Raw genomic sequence first — 16,897 nt, 5'->3', positions numbered from 1 at the left:
AGGAGTTTTCGAGACATTTACGTTCCAACACATCTAAATCGCAAAAAGAGCAGTTTTGCGACCTCTTGCTGCCTCGACTGTATTTTCAACACATGGTCAATCGGTCCGAAAGCATATCTGAAGCGCACAAACAAACATTTGAGTGGTTGTTTGAGCCTCGGTACAGCTTCTCTACATGGCTCCAGGAAAAAGATGAAGGTCTCTACTGGATTACTGGCAAGCCTGGCTCCGGCAAATCAACCTTGATGAAGTTTCTGTACAACCACAAAACTCTTGATGCACAACTAAGTGCCTGAGCTGATTCTCGGGGTGGCCCAAACAAGATCACGAAGACTGGGTTCTACTGCTGGAATTCGGGAAGCGACATGCAGATGTCGCGTCTAGGCCTCCTCCAGACCTTGCTTCACCACTGTCTCTCAGGAGACACTGAACTATGTCTTAGAGCGTTTCCCGAGCGTTGGATGCAGTTTGCTGCATTTGGCGGTGGCCTAGAGACGTCCTGGGATTGGTTTGAGCTCAAGCGATCTTTCGAGAACATTATATCAGATCAGTCTCGGTCGTTTTTCATTCTTATCGACGGTCTGGACGAGTTTGACGGAGAGCTGAAGGATATTATCAAGCTTGTCTTGGGCGCTGTACGCCCGAACGTCAAGATGTGTGTTGCGAGTCGACCATGGCTCCCCTTCGAGGATGCGTTCAAAGGCCGTCCAAACTTGCTTCTCCAGGAATTGACGCAGCATGATATATCTACATATGTGGCCGAGACCTTTCGCGAAAACGAGCATTACATCCGCTTACAGCTTGAAGCTCCCGCCGAGGCAGAGTTCCTATGTCAAAGCATCGTTGAAAAGGCTTTGGGTGTGTTCCTGTGGGTTCATCTTGTCGTGGAGTCGCTGCTCGAGGGTCTTTCGAACTCGGACAACCTGCGTGATCTTCAAGCGCGCCATGACGCGCTTCCCTCCGATTTGGAGGCACTCTTCGAAAATCTACTACATAGTGTAGACGATCGGTACTACACACAAGCTTGCCAAATCTTTTACATGTTACGACTCCATCGGGAGAGCAATGCTGGCCAGAAACGCAATTACAACACGCCTTCCCTGCTAGGGATGCATTTCGCAAGTGACGAAAACCTGACTTCCAGTATCATGGCATCTTGGGAAGTTCTTGAGGAGCAGGAAGCTTGCCGTAAGTCTGAACACATGAGAAGGCGCCTCGTCTCTCGATGCCGAGGTCTCTTGGAAACATCCAATCCTGAATCCAATCGTCCTGCGTTCGACCATGAGATCATTTACCTCCATCGCACTGCGCGAGACTACATCGAATCTCGTAATTACTGGCCGAAAGTTGTAAGAACGGCTAGCCATGGAGATTTTAGAGCAGAACAACGCTGGGCCAACGCCAATTTATGGCTGTACAAAGTCCATCCGCTCGTTTCACCCATCAGTGGCGGTTGGCATTACAGCCTCCAGAGATCCAAGCTTGATTGCGCTTCTGCTATAATGTCGTTTCCGGAAACAGATAGTCAGCTTCGCAAAGCTTATCTGGACGAGATGCTGCTTGCCGACTCTTACTTGAAGTTAACATCATTTGAAGAGTCCTTGAAAGAAACACTGGGGCTAATCAAACGAGTAGACGGCCTGGATCAGTGTTACCGTGAGATTTACCTCGCCGAGCTTACCGCAAGGGCAAGTCCGGAAGAACGAGAAATACTCAACAAACATGCCGGACACACCAGCATCGACAAGGCCAACGGACGGCACCACGTTGTACAGCATCATGGGAGTCAGAGCTTCTTCCGATTGACAGGGTATTATAAGATGCGGAGGGGAATAAAGCGTCTTCGACAGCGAACAGCTGATTGACGGACTAAGACGGATATCCGTCTTGGCTGCATTAATCCGAGGCTACAACAAGAGTTTGTATTGAATGCTTAGAAGCTGTTGTCGCTGTGGCGTTCAATCTTGCGACGATGCAGCGGTCGTGACCACGAGGGTCGGAGCAGATACATCGGCGTCGAGCGCCTGCTATCAGAGTCGTTGGCAATTGAAGTGCCCAACATCCTTTCAACGGTCTTTGCGAACTCGGAGATCTTGAATGGATGAAAGTAGCGGTGGCGCACGGAAAGCGACTGTAATATCATGTCGTGTCGATTCGGCTTGTGATGCTTTCGTTCAGTCACCACGATGAGTCCCATGCGCAGGCTCACCACCTAGGCAGTCGAAGGCGCAGTACCCTCGCTGGCAGGGCCACAAGAATGCGCAGGTGGGAGGACTTCGAATTCTCCGTGGTCAGCGATATTCGTTCGACAAAAACGGAGGCAGTATGACAGCCACGATTCCGAGTGTTGCTGTATGGAGACTGTGTCTGCTGCGCCGCTGTTGTCGCGCGCCAAGGGAGTGACGGACTTCCAGCTACTCTCATTGGTTGACGCCTGTCCCACCCCCCAATACGCTCACAGCATGTCCGCACTCGTCCCCATCACAGCAACACGCCCCGCACCACCGCCAATTCGTCATTCGAAGGTTCCAAAACATCTTGTCTCGAGTAAGACGCATCCACGAAGATTCTATCGAGGAGCTGTAGCTGGTTTCACAACAAGGAAGAGGGAGGGTGGTTGTGACTACCTGATTAGGCGTCTTGACCACGTCGCTGCAAGATACAATCCAAGAAGCTGAATGGCATAAATGGTGTAACAGTCGGACTGTCGATGTCCTTAGACACGTCAATCCAAGCTCCGGCGCGATTCATCCTTGCATCACAGGCTTTCGAAACAGCGCCTCGCGTCGTAGTCTTCTGTCTGCCAATCGCGGCCGAGCTCGTCTTCTACCATCACAGCGAGTGTCGCGACAGGCGGCATGACAGTGTAGAGTGCATCCTTCATCCTGCTGCCGCGCGCGACGCACCTCTTGACGTCGCTAGAAAAGGAAGACACCTTTGCAGATCGTCGCGGGTTTGATGCTCACCAGTCATTGTCTCACATTCTCCTCGCTGCGACGCAAATGTTGAGAGCCGGCTTCGCCAACTGGAACCATCGTTGACCGATATCTGGCTCATCCTGGAAGGCTCATACACGAAAACATTCAGGCGGCGCTATCACAGTGCGACCAGGCTGATCAATGTGATGAACAAAGCCTCTACCTGGTCGATAACGTCCATGTCTCGTTTCCGGCAGCGCCTTCAAATCCGGCACCAGTAACAGCGGTAAGCGGAGACAAGAAGGGCGATACCGGGTGTTTGGCACGTTCCCTCAGGGCTCGCGAGGCATGCCGGGGGATGATTCATCAGCGAGGTACATTCGATCATCTTTTAAGACGTTAACTTTGACCTTCCTGCAAAACCTTCCTGTTTTCGGTAGTGAATTGCGCAAACTTGACAAGAAAGGCTCTACCAACCCATGGCTGCCGAGGCATCGCGGCCCAAAGACCAAATATTCTAGCAGCCTGATCCTACAGATAAAGGGCTGCTCAAGCTGCTGTTGGAGACTTCGGGCGTCGCAATTAAGCTCGGGCTCTTCCCTCAATGTAAAGCTGCGCAGGTAATGGCTCGCCCGTGCGCACACAAGCCTGACGAGGCTGAAGAACTCTTTGGTACACACGGCGCAATCGTTAAAAGCTTTAGATGGCCTTGATAGATGGATCACGGAGCCCACTGGAATGTGCATCGGTGGGCACATGCAAGCCGATATTCTCTGCTCTCAGCAAGGCTCTTAAGGTGCATCGAGGCGTACAACGTCTTCAGCGACAATTGGAAGGGCTACGGGCGCAATAAAGATGGTCACCAACCCCAGACCTGGCAAGGGCTAGACGACGCGCCCGAATATGTCCATAGTATCCGTAATCTTCATGTGGCTATAGTCGTACTCATTCTTCTCAGATGTCGCATGGTTCAAAATTGCATGCTGAGCTGTTGCAGTCATGGCTTGTCCAGTGTATCACTTCTTCAATGTGCACCTGCGCAGACCAGTTCAGTTCCATCCGAACGTATGTCCGCCATCAATGTTGTCAATCGGCAAGACGCTGAAAGCCGCAAGGTCGCCTTGGTCACGTCGATGGTAACAGAAGCCGGAGGTGTCGGTAGTGGAAGTGCATGCCGTGCGCGTGGCATCGCAGGCCTTCGTCTGAGTATCACCACATTCGGCGTCATGCACACAATAGGCACGCTCAATACCGGGACCGAGATGAAGGCGTTGTATGTGCGCAATTTTGCAAGGCCGCAGTGTGAGTCAAAGGCGGATATCATCGGCAAGGCCCTTGAGACTCCCCGAACGAGAAGCTTCGAATCATTCTGACCGAGGATGGGCAGTCAACAATAGTGAAGTCTCGATAATAGTATGTAGGATCGAATGTGGCTGTCTGGTGTGTGGGATAAGTGCGCATATCGCGCGCGCCGAGGGCCCGCGGGCGGGCGACGCGCTAGGGACTTCCGGGCGCTCCGATTGGCCACGAGCCACCCCGCTCAACAAGACGCACGCGCACCCATCGCAGCGACGCCTTCACAACGACGCGACGCGCATCACTGCGCGCACCACCTCTCGTCCATCGTAAACATTGCACACTCACATACGTACGGTTCAGCGGTATACCGACGTGCCCAGCATGACGGAAAGCGAGTTCGCGCGCGCGCGCACCCAAGGACACGCTTCGGCGTACGAAGAGGGTTGAGCTTGCGCACAGCCACCTTACCCGGGCAATCATTGCTGTGGAACATGGTGAGCATATATCGATACAAGCTCCATCAAATTTGGATCACTAACCAATGCCCAGGCACCCAACATGATCATCGTCATTTTGGGTTGAGCTTCATCCGCGGCACTCTGCCAAATCGCACTTACCCACCTTCGTACGGTCGACTACGATAGAGCCCCCCGACCGCACCATACCTTCACGACACTCAGACTCCATAGCATATTGAACATCTCGAGCCTTTGTACTTCGCGTTTCGCTGGCGCGTCCTCAACCTCCACCTCGACGTACCGAGCGAACATCTAAGACTACACCACTCATTTCCGAAGCTACGAGCGGACATCTGACCGCGGGACAACGCATTGGTCACGATCTCACGGAAATTCAGTCCTGTCTAGGAAAAGCCCTCTCCGGTCGTCATCAGCGGCAACAACGTCCAGATGCATGGCAGGCACTCCAGCGCGGCTGCCGTCTCTGGCGGACTCGAGAAATATACCATCATGTTGTCCTCTTCCGGGAGGAATGGCCTAGAGCTTCTCTGGGCAAAGATGTGCTCCGGTAACGCCCACGCTACTCTTGACTGTTCTGCAGCCCTCATTACACACACGTGCAGCGACCACGGAATGGGGCGGCCTCATCCTCCTCCTCCGTACCGTCCTGCCACCAGCGCGTCGTCACGAGCATAACGAGAAGCTACGCCTTGCCACCACCTCACTCCAGATCGACTCCCTTGTCGCAGACAAAATCGGTATTGGCCATCCAATCAACGCCTGACGAACGATAACGCAACGTCAGTCACCAGCCCTGATAGCCTACGCCACACGAACAAGCGCTTCGATACGTCTGTCCTCTCATCATTCTGTCGACTGCAGACGCTCGCGTTTGGCTTTCATATACGTATGGGTGGAAGCAGCATGGTACCCGGCTGCCTGCCTTGGTCGACCGTCCTCGACCGCTGAGTGTCACCAAGTGTCTGCGCGTGCATCCTTCCCTGAGATCACTGCGGCCTGACGATCCCGACGAACCGATACCATTTCCAGCTTCGGCGGCCTGAGCAGTAGATGACCGGCCGGCGAAGGGGCAAATGAAGAGCAATGGATGAGCCTGTTCAGGCGCGCGAGACCGTTGTACGCCAGACTATGAGGACGGACAAGCCTAGCACAACCTCAGGTCTTCCGTGGTCGCCGTAAGTCTATCCGTCGAACCGTTTTCCCACACCTTACTAATGTCGATGTGGTAGGCTCTGGCAGTATGCGCTACTCACAAATCCATACCCTGCGATGCTGCCATCACTCGTTGCTCGCCTCCTTCGTACATCTCGTCTCTCTCCGCGATCGTCTGCTTCCCCGCGGTCCACCGTCCTGAACGGCCCATATGTTTCCTCTCAGACGGCAGCATGGGTCATACCGCGACGCCCAACAAAGACGCAAAGCATGTCGCACTGAGCATGACAGTTTGATCATTGGGCATCATCGCAGCACGCCCATCGAAGGTAATATCTGACCGCCCCAGAGCCGAGAAGGAAGTGGAGGCAGCAACCCAACATTGGGATGCCCTTGGGACCCGCCTTGATTCCTGAACGCGTAATGGGCCCAGCTTCTGACCATATGACTCCTCGGAGTGCTCGCCCCAGGCAGAAATCATAACATGGCGATGCCGGTGTAGCGAGATCTGCTTCCTAGCTGATGGTGACGTTAGATGACATCGCGCGTGTGTTCTCACGCTCGCGACAGGCGCCACACCCCCAGGCAGACTGTCGCCGTCGGTCGTAAAACTCACGAATACCAGCTATACGCTTGATAAACCACTTCATCCAAATCGAAGGACCAACAATGGCTACGCGCCTGCTCGCTAGTTGTCTCTGGCACATCCAATGCTCGCGCATTGTTACTGGAACGTCACCACCTGCTATTGGCGCATACACGAAATCGGCGTCGACACGCTGGACATGCAAGTAGCCTCCAGCTATCCCAGCATTGCTGCAGTTCGCCTGGCATGTCAGAATTGACGGTTATAAGAGCCGATCATCTGTCTTCCATGCACGGTTGAACTGTCGCCACACAAAGATGGGTACTTAGATGAGCCAGTGTCTCATCGCTTGGTCATACCACCGTACACTCTCTCTTGATTACTGCTTGGTCTTTCTGCACCCTCGCGTCTTCGCCATAGCCCACAAGCGGGCGACTCTCTGGCGACATTCCATTCACTCCGCAAACCCTCGATGCACGGGGTAGGCCGCTGGAGCACCTCCATTGTCACTTCCACGTAACGCCATCAAGTCTGCGGCTTGACGGACCCGTTGGACTGTCGCATCCGCTTTTTCATCGCCAGTGTCATCGGGATCAGCCAACGCGCAAGTTCGTTGGTGAACACAGGTAACGTGTCGTTGCTATCGCAGGGATGAACGGCGCAACACCGCCGAAGAGCGTCATGTCAGGTCACAAGTTACCAGAGGTATTGGGAGATCTGCGCCCGAGCCCATTCTGAAAGATGTTGCAATGGTTTTGGCGGGAATAAATGAGAAATCCTCCTCTGCTCTTCAGTCTTTCGCCATGCGGGTGGCCATGGTAACAGCGCAAACCTCGTCGTAATCACCTTCGCTCGCTGCACATATCCCTGATATCTGATGTGATGTGCCCACCTTTGTGTTGGTCGTCGATGCCGTGTGAGTCAAGAGTTACCCGTTATGTGTAGGTTATTTCCAGGGTGGACGCAATACTTTCGCAACAGCGAGACATCGCTTCTCTATTCGTGACGGCTTGAATCAAGAGTACGACCATGCAACACAGTCTCCAGAAACGTAGATCAAGTTCATTCATTATCGTGCTGCCATACGTCTCTTTACTAGGGTGAAATATCACGATATCTCACGCATTATTGCACCAGCGAGCTCACTTGCTCGCTGTCTACTGATATGCAAATATTCGACTGTCCTGCTTTACTACGTAATGCTTGCGACTACTTGGTGCCTTTCCCGCGTGCGATTTCGTATCTCGTCTTGTCTAGTCGCTCTCTCTTCCTTACTCAGCAACTTCATTCAAGCTGTCCAATTCTCGCGCGCTCGACTATGCCCTCCTTGAGTGCCCGGCTACGTCAGCTTCCAACGTTTTTTCCTTTTTAAGCTCGCGCTATCGAGGAACTGTCCCCTGTCAAACGCAAGGTCTTCCTTCGAACTGTTCCTAATCGGATGGCACGGCCTTCTGCACGATTATCGCCCTAATTGGCTTCATCTGCTGCTCTTGTTGTCCAGTTGCGAGGGTGACTTCTACCGGAACAGGTTGTCGCTCTTGCGATACGCGTACTTCTGAAGACATGTCCTCTCTTACGATCCGTTGAGTCCCTTTCATGCTCCGTTCATCTTGGTCTGCTCGGGCGTTGCTGTTTCGATCGCGAGATTACGCGATAAGATTCTGCTAACAGGACGGAATGATTACAGTATGAGCATGAAGGGAGGCATCGATTAAAGTAGAGACTCGTTGGCGTGCGCCTTCGTGGTTGAGTGCGCTACGAGCTTTAAACTCGGTTCTGCGACGCTATGCACGAGCATAACCTTGTGAAGCAGAATGTAAGTCTTGCAAGAGTAGTTGCACAGCTTTGCGACTGGCGCTCTTTGTCGTCCTTGCTGTGTGCTTCTAGACCTCGACGATGCTTGTTCTCTTGATGATTTCGACTCTGACTTCGCTCGTAATCGTTTCCGTTCACACTCCCTTGCTCTTTGCCTACTTTTCTCGAAGACAGCACCGTGCTGTGCTTTACCCCGTTGACCTCTGTCTTAGACTTGAAAGCATGCATGTGAACGGGGGCGTCGTAAAGGCTAATCTCTTGTACTGTTCTTCCAAAATTACACCAAGAAAATGGAGACAACATCTCAGCGGGAAAGGTAAGCCTCGGCAAGGATACGAACGTAGGCTAACTACCACGCAGCATAGTCGCCTCTATGCGTGAAGACGCACTGCTTCGTTTCCGTGCTTTATGTAGAACTTGGTGTGATAGCTGCTCGGCCTCACGACTTTAAGTTTGAAAGTTGAGAGATATGATATCTGGAGTTCGTCGTCGGATCGCACGAGGTAGCCAGCAGTCTTCGGTAGTTGGGGACCGCTCGCGATACAGCCCCCTTCTCGCGCCTTTCTTCGCGTCCCAAAAAGGCATCGTAGTATCGCAAATCTTCAAGCAAGCGGTCGCGCCTGCCCGAGGGGCCTCGTTGTTCAAAGTGAATGACAATAGTTGTCTGAGGCTAGCTGTGCAGCGCTCTCTCAACCGACGCCGGGCTTCTCTCACAAAGCTACTGTCAATGCCGAGGGCGCGTTCATGACTCATTCGCGGTGCATTAAGACCCGAATGCAGGCGTCTAACAATGACGCTGTTCTTCTCTATAATTGCAAGGCCTAGAACGCCGGTTCCGCGCTTTGTGATAGCAGCCTTAGAAGAGGAGTAATCGCCAAAAGCAAGCCGATACAGACGATCTTGCCACGCACCTGCGCTTTGTATACGGTAGAGTTTAGTGTTCTGTTACTATATTGAAGGGATAGGGATGAAGAAGATCCAAGGAAGATACCATATGGTTTGGCAAGTTGAATGTATTGGGCATACTAGCTAATGCGAAGCGCGGGCACCAGGCCAAAGTTCGTTGTAGCTGGTTGGATAGATGGACGAGAGTCAAACCCTCCATTGTTGAATCCAAGCGATTGCATAGCGGCTGTGCATGTGTGCTTGGACGAACCACCCACAACATACGAATAGCAACTTTTGAGGCCGCAGCCTTGCACTTGATCTGAGACGAATGATTGTCTCTGCTGTAAGCACGTCCTAAGGTCTTTGTCGTTCGCATCGACCGACGCAATAAATTGTTCATTGGTTTTTTTCGCTGCAGTATACGGATCAGAACGGTGACCAATGTAAGGTTGAGGTTCCATGAAAAACGTGGACATCCAACCGATGAATAATGACTTCAGAATGTGCGGGCCGGGTACAAAAGCAAGCAACAATTGATTGCGGAAAGAAGCCGAGAAAGTCTTTGTCGTAGGGCGTCTGTGGTCTCGAGAAAGGGAACGAGAAACCGCACCCGGAGTCATGGAGGCATTTATGGAGTGCAGGCTATATCGATCCCTTCGTGGATAGGCGCGTTGCGTTTCGATATGAGGTCTGATGGTGCTGCGTACGTTTTGTCTCATCCTGTGGATGTATGCGCCATCGTCCTGAGTGCATGGCGATTAGATGTTATCAACATTGCGCAGTGAGAAAGGAATATGCACCGAGGATGGCACTGTCTTGGTATGCCCAAGAACGCTTGCTGAGCATTGAGTAGGTGAACGCAGAACAGTATGTGATTGAGGCTGCTGGGCATATTCTAAACTTGACCCTGACCTTCGGCAGCCGCGGAATCTTCATCCATGCTGATGGCATTGACGACTTGTTATGACGTTGGACATACAATAACATTCGTAATGCCTGCTGGAGACGTTGTTTAGTTGCGACATTCGAAGGACGTTGTCTGGATACGAGGGGCAGGATCGCGACAGGAGTGACGCTGATTACCTCGATCTGACTTTGAAGTAGTGACAAACCTCTGTGCTACCGATCAAAGATTGAACAAACATGCTAGCAAAGCCCACGGTGATGATAGATGCGGTGACACAGCTGAAGTGTCTGGCAAGATGCTTATATCGCCATCGCTGGGCCTGAACGTGCGACAATAGATGCTCTTCATTCATGTTGGACCACACAGCGTGGTGGTAGCAGTCGTGCTTGTGTCGTGGTCTCCATAAGTCCCGTCGTCTCGCGCTTGCGGCTCGGCGGATGAACGGACGTCACATCACCTTTCAACGGAGCTTGAAGGGTTGAACGGGAAGATTGGTAGCGCATTTCGGGTGGTATAGTCTACTATCACCTATGAATTCGCAAGGTTATCACCTACGCCTTTCGCAAGATAAGTTCGACCTCCCGATCCTTACCCCGATGTCTAGATCTAAACAGGCCAATCAATAAAGGGGGTACCTAGTATCGAGCATCAGGCCAGGTGCAATGCAGCGACAGCATTGAACACCCAGCACGTGAATTGGACAAGTAGATTGACTACGGCGCCATCGGCAGTAAAGCCTGAGAAGAGCAGTGTCTTGTACGTTGAGCGGTCAAGTTGACCCTACCCCGAATGAGACTCCAAAGAATGCGGAAGGTGGGCTTCTTTTCAGGAGAAGAAACGGACATTTTGTGCCGGAACAGATGGCGGTCAGCAAAGTAGGGGTTTTTCGTATGAGCACAAGGCAGATCTTGCATCGATGCATGGATTTACGTGGATCGCCTGCTCGAAGTCGTCGCCATCATGGCGCATCCTTCAAATGATGTAATTTCAGAGACGCCGGGTCCGAGTCAACCTTGGTCGCTGCCTCTTCAATCGAACGTCCGTGGCTTTGCGCATCATAATTATAGGAAACAAAGCAAGATAACGTCAGGTGTCTTACCAGCTCCATGACTTGCCGGGAACTCGTCGCATCGTTGCTACTTCATCGGACGGATGTTCTTCTCACCTGCCTCGTGATGCGGTAATGCACCACCGCTACTGCTCGGCTTCACCGAGGGTATTGATCCGACGAAGCAATGGGGAATAATGCGAGATGCTGTGCGTCTCACGCAGCACCGCAGCTGGCCCTTCACAACCCGACAAGATCGCTGTGCGACGAGCGCGTACGACGACTGCCGCTCTTCGAAAAGCTCGTCGGGCAGACGTATGGCGAATGTCGTGCTTCAGGTAGTCATCGAGGGAAGACATGCCCTTCCATTTGGAATGAAAGCCCTAGCAGCCTGCTCAGGGGATGCAACAGCAGTGAGGCTTGGTCAAGAGCAACACGATCGCGCTGGAGATGGTGGCGGAGCTGGAAAACCTGGTCGAGGCAGGGCTGCCTTGTGTTCGACCATGGCAAATGGGCGAGAAGAGTGCGCCTCATGGGCTCGTTGCGGTGCTGGCAGTCGCGTTGTAGCCGAAGAACCATCGCATCGTCTGACCCAGCGGTATGTGGACTGGTCAGTGGGCTACCAGTAACTTGTGATGCCAGCCCGTTCATTCACTCCGCAGAGAAAGACGAATGCGATACCGATCAGCCTCGTGACACCAAGTAGGAAGCTTCGCGCCAGTGTGGCCCTCTTGTACGCTCAGAGTGTTCGGCTCGGCAGGTTCGGGAGGCGCGGACTTCGTATCGATGGTTTGAGGGAGCAGACTGTTGGGTGGGGCGTGAGCGGTTCTGGTAGAAGGTGCGAGAGGCGGCCACTGGTCGCGAGGAGTGGTGGTTCCGCAGCAATAGCTGGTGCCTCGCCGACGCTGATCAGGCCAACCTCTCCGCCCTTGTCGCACTCGATTTTGGAAAGCCGCCTCCGTTTGTATGCGCTCGCCTTGCCTCCCTCACGCCGCATCATTGTCTGGATGTCTCGCGGTCATGCTCTTGTCCTGGGAGAGATTGACGAGGTGCGCGCTGGTGCAAGCGACCAGCGGAGGTTGTGTAGGACTTGAGACTGTATGAGACGCCATCGTAGTGCCGTTCATTGCGCTCATGTGTAGCTGTGAACATTTCCAGCTCGTCGCATTGCCATAGGGTTGTGAGAGGTGCGCACGAGGCGTTGCGCGCGAGTAGTCCCCCATGAGCCTGAGTTGTGCGATTTTCTCGGCGCTCCTTCGTGTGTGGATGGCGTTCGATGCGCGCGTGCGGTGGACGAGTAGGCGATGACTTGCTTGGGAGTGATGGCTGCGTTGGTGAGCGGACGACAACTGCAACGCATCAGTCAGGCGCTGGAGCGAGCACTCGATGAACGCACACGTGAAGCCCGCTGCTCATGACGGTGCAGGCATCATGGGGGTTGTTGCAGATTGGCGAGTGAAACGTGACATGGCGCACACAGCCGTTGGGTCGGTTGAAGCTGCCAGGAAGGTTCGGCTGTGGGTTTTGGCGTTACTGGAGGCGATGCGCGAGCGCTGCAGGTGCCGCTTGGGCAGCTTGTGGGGGTCGCTTTGCGTGTGGCCCTTGGTCGGAGCGCAGATGTAGCCGGGGCTGATGATGTCAACCAAGGGTAAGCTCGAGGTCCGGCAAGAGTGAGAACGTGACTGTTGACGTGTTGTAGTGGGCGCAAGTCGCAGCTGACACGTTCGCGGAAGGAGTGCTTGGCTGCCCGCGCTGAGTCATGACTGCTGTGGCTCGGCTGCACCATCCACACGCCTGCCACACTCGGCGTCCTCCGCGCGCGATCAGCGCGATATTGGCCAATCTCAGGCATGCAAGTAAGGGCGCTCCTACATCGCACGACAGGACCGCCGTCACGCTCCCGAGTCGATACAAGTAAGATCAATCCAACTTGCGATGTTCTCCATGCCGTCTGCAGATATGAAGGCAGGTGGCCCATGCTTTGAGGCTCTGCGGGAGATCGACGTGCTAATCTCGACAAGGCCTAACTCCGACGCAGCCCCCACGTCGCGACGAGCCGCCAGCATCGCTGAAGCTCCTTTCGCGCGTCCACACTATCAAGTCGCTGTTCCTCTGGACGCGATATCATCCCACGATCGGACAGGTTGAATCGACGGCATGTCGCACCATCACACGTCTTGCTGGCGACATCTCCGCTCCTCAATCCGTCACGCTCGGCGTTGGACCCAAATTGTGAGTAAACGCGCCTATTCCAGCCTGTACTGGTCTCAAAATGTGACTCCGCATGCTACATCAAGCCGTATAAGCTGCTTCGCCACATCAAATAATGCTGTTTGGGGACGGAATCTCTTCCTCGCATCCAGCTCTAGTGTTTGTGCTGCAATGCTCGTTTTGTACTTGAAATATAAGAGGTGCTTTGAAGTTCAACTAATTCTTATGCGATGTGCCGATTCATCATGAACCAACCTGTGGAATCATTCAGCGAAGCCTTGGAACTTGACTATACCTAGATATCTTCCAGCAAGCGCAGGCGATCAATTTGTCTAATTGCGACGTGCAAAGGGTACATCAACGTCCAACGACTCTTCACCTCTCGCCATAAGCTCGATGTCAATGCAAGACGATTCTAGTTCCTGATACCTAGTTGTAGTTAGCTTTCAGAAGTGACTAAAGTAGTTCAGGTCGATCTAAACATTCTATAAGCAGCAACTCGATCAAAGTCGAACGAAACTTGTCACAGTCTTTACTATCGTGCAATCATTACAACGTGATTCGATAGACATGCAAAAGCGCGAAAGCTCAACGCGACATACAAGATATCGCATATATTCCGCTTGATATGTCTCCTCGTCAGATAGAATCATACCGCAGTTCTACAAAGGAGAGAATGTCACTGTGCTTTGTCATGAACGAGCTAACAAACAAACTCTGCCCCGCAAAGAACTGTAAGCTACAGGCGAAGACCGCTACTTTTTATCTTCTCTAGTCGGTATTCGGCGACAGTAAACCGTGCAGGGATCTCTAGAACCGTTTTGACAATGCCTTTTCCCTTGCCCGCTAGGTATAGAGGGTCTCGAACACGTCACTGATTTACGAGACACTGTACTCATCTTCCTCTGCCAAGCACCTCTGGGACTCTCATGCCATCACTTTGCCAATCTTTGTACGATCTTTTCACTGTCTGCTCCTTCTTCTTCTTCGAGCTCCAATGCTACACTTTATGCAGCGCAGCTCTTGTTCAATTCACTCACCCAAGCATGCTTGACTAATAACCGTTTCCTACGTGTCATATCCACCGGCTTCAGCCGCCAAGAAGACGACTTCCACGTAGCCCCCGAACCTGAACGTATCGCTTCCTCTATCATGTCATAAATCGCGACGCTTTTCAGCCCTAGATCTGGCAGCTTGAAACGCGGTAGTAAAGTCGCGCTATACTTCCGCTCTCGTCTCTACAGTCTGCCATTGTTCAGCCTCATCCCGCGTGTCATCGTTGGAAGTATCTCACTCCAAACTCACCCTACATACTGAGCACGCATGAGAACCACACTATATTCACATGCATCTCTACAATTTCTCTTATCTTGTGTTCTGAAGCGACTAATTACAGGCGATTGGAACTGCGGACTTAATCTGGTCAAATCGCACTCGTGGCTCGACCCAAAAGAGTCAGCCTCATGCCGGAACAACAGATGATAGTGTTTGAGGGTGATTGCCTCAAAAGATGCATTCTATCGTCTTCCTGAGGCACCGACAAAGGCTGCATTCAACCGATATAGCGCTGCTGCAGTCGGCGCATCACGATCGCAGGTCTGCATGCTTACGGGTGCGAGGCGTGTAACCGGCTCGTACTCTTACGCTATTGTGACAGGCACGATCAATCATCAACATCCTGATGAACCTCAAATATCTTTGAGTAGAAGCAGGCTGAAACGGCTCTCGACCGTGTTGAAAGAACGCAGACAGTTAGACTTGAGCAGCAAGAAACCATCACCATCACATTCGCAAAAGTACTCTTCAACTCTAATAAGAGAGATTACAGTTATTAGAGCCCACCGGTGCTACAGCATCACGAGACCGCAGTTCATCGATAACGATGTTCTCAACTAACTTTACGTCGTTGAAATGAGATAACCCGGTGCTCCCTGTGCAATCTCGAAGACGAAGGCCGTGGACTTAGAGAAGCGTACCATTTAGAAACCAAATCTAATCGCTTGTTGTGGGACGGGGACATGTATGTCAAGGTATTGGTGGCGTCGTTGAGATACCGCGGCAAGAACTAAACAGCTTGAACGCGATGGAGACGATGCACTATGTTCCGGACGAAGCTGGAAGTGGTGTCGCGTGGCAGCAGATACATGTGCGTATCCGATTATTCTTTAATGATAATGTTTGAGGAGCATATAACTATTGTCGACGCTGAGGAGACCTGAGAACGGTGCCGAGGTGTCAGCGGTAATGGAATGCCGTCTTGCATCACAGCCCATGATGCCGTGCGTCCTCTTCCTGCTGTCGTTCGTGCTTGAACCGAAGGCACATACAGTGGAGAAGGGGTGTGCCTTGGAGCCAGACCGATGCTTGGTCTCGGAAGCGCTAGAAGGACGCAAGTCTCATTCCCGTCGCATCATCATGTCGAGCCGAAGATTCAGATCACATCCATGACGACTCTCCGCAACCACAGAGCTGGTGGGTGGACATATAACTCATGACCGTTTTGCGACAGGAACGCTTCCAAACACCAGCTTCAAGCTAGCTCTGTAGCTCTTCGTCCAGTAGATCCAGAAAGCATATCTGATCATGGTTACAGACAGTATTCATTTGTCCTTCCTGCGCGTCCGAATGTTGTGACTTTCCCAAATGTACACAACCAAGGTTCCCTCGCGAAAAGACCCCTCGGCCTCGAGCGCGAGAGACAGAGAATGTTGTGACTTTCCCCACCATACCGCGCCAGCCGTCATGGAACGAAAGGTGGCCCGTTCTCCTTCGCGCGAGCGTGCTGTCATATGCGCCGACGTGCTGGGAACTGCACTTGGGATCAGAGCTGCCTCTCGCGCACTACAAGCGACGCGTGGCCGCAAATGTGTTGATGTGTATCCTATTGGTACGATTCATATCGCGTCGTGTCACTAAGTGATGTTAGAGGGCGCTGAGCGTGTAAAAAGCATCATTGCCGTTGATGTTGGTTAGGGATGGCGAGGCCTGCGTGGGAGCGGAGGGCATAAGCGAAAAGCTCCGGCTTGATGTGTGACTAAGCATCGAATGACAGCGGGGGTCGTCACGCTAGTCGAACAGGCCTAGCGTCCACACGGGGAAATAGAAAGTCCGACCCCGGAAGCTGCACCGCTCGCAACCGACACGCTTGGAGCGCGACCTCCACTCCCACTACCATCACCGCCATCGTCACAAACCATCTCAACCTCACCTGCTAGCCGTCGTCAACCGCAGCCACCGTCTCTCGTCAGCTCCTGGCCCCCGGTCCTCTTCGCCTGCCTGTCGCCTTGCCTCAGTCCGCCATCCCCCGGGACCTTTGACGTGCGCGCGGCGTTGTCGGCCTACAGCCCACGCGTCGGCGACTCACGCGTCAGAGGGGCGGTTCTCAAGCAGTCGCAGGCTGTGCGGACACGACGGGGACAGCAGTTCACGAGCCGACACCGCGCTTCCGTTCCACCCAGCACCATTCGCCGAGCTGGACACGACGAGTCAGGGCTGCTCTCCGCGCACAACGCGTCAAAAGCCCGGGCGGGTGGGTTTCCCTTGCGCTTGCTTCATCGCAAGGGGGATATCACTTGTGAGTGATACTTCTACACC

At 53.0% G+C, this 16,897-nt stretch overlaps 1 protein-coding gene across 1 annotated transcript; it reads left to right on the top strand.

Annotated features, from left to right (window-relative positions):
- Window positions 1-365: 365 nt before the first annotated feature.
- Window positions 366-1,353, top strand: J4E86_010947 (uncharacterized protein; the record flags this gene model as incomplete). The annotated part of the gene is made up of 2 exons (XM_051451441.1): window positions 366-1,188; window positions 1,211-1,353. 2 exons carry the CDS (start codon window positions 366-368, stop codon window positions 1,351-1,353), a joined length of 966 nt encoding a protein of 321 aa, XP_051297440.1.
- Window positions 1,354-16,897: the final 15,544 nt, after the last annotated feature.

The sequence above is a fragment of the Alternaria arbusti genome, assembly GCF_024043155.1.
Source record: "Alternaria arbusti strain BMP 1465 chromosome Unknown scaffold_27, whole genome shotgun sequence".
NCBI classification, from domain to species: Eukaryota; Fungi; Ascomycota; class Dothideomycetes; order Pleosporales; family Pleosporaceae; genus Alternaria; species Alternaria arbusti.
Note: the sequence above shows the minus strand (reverse complement) of the source record. Positions and strands in the feature narration are given on the sequence as shown.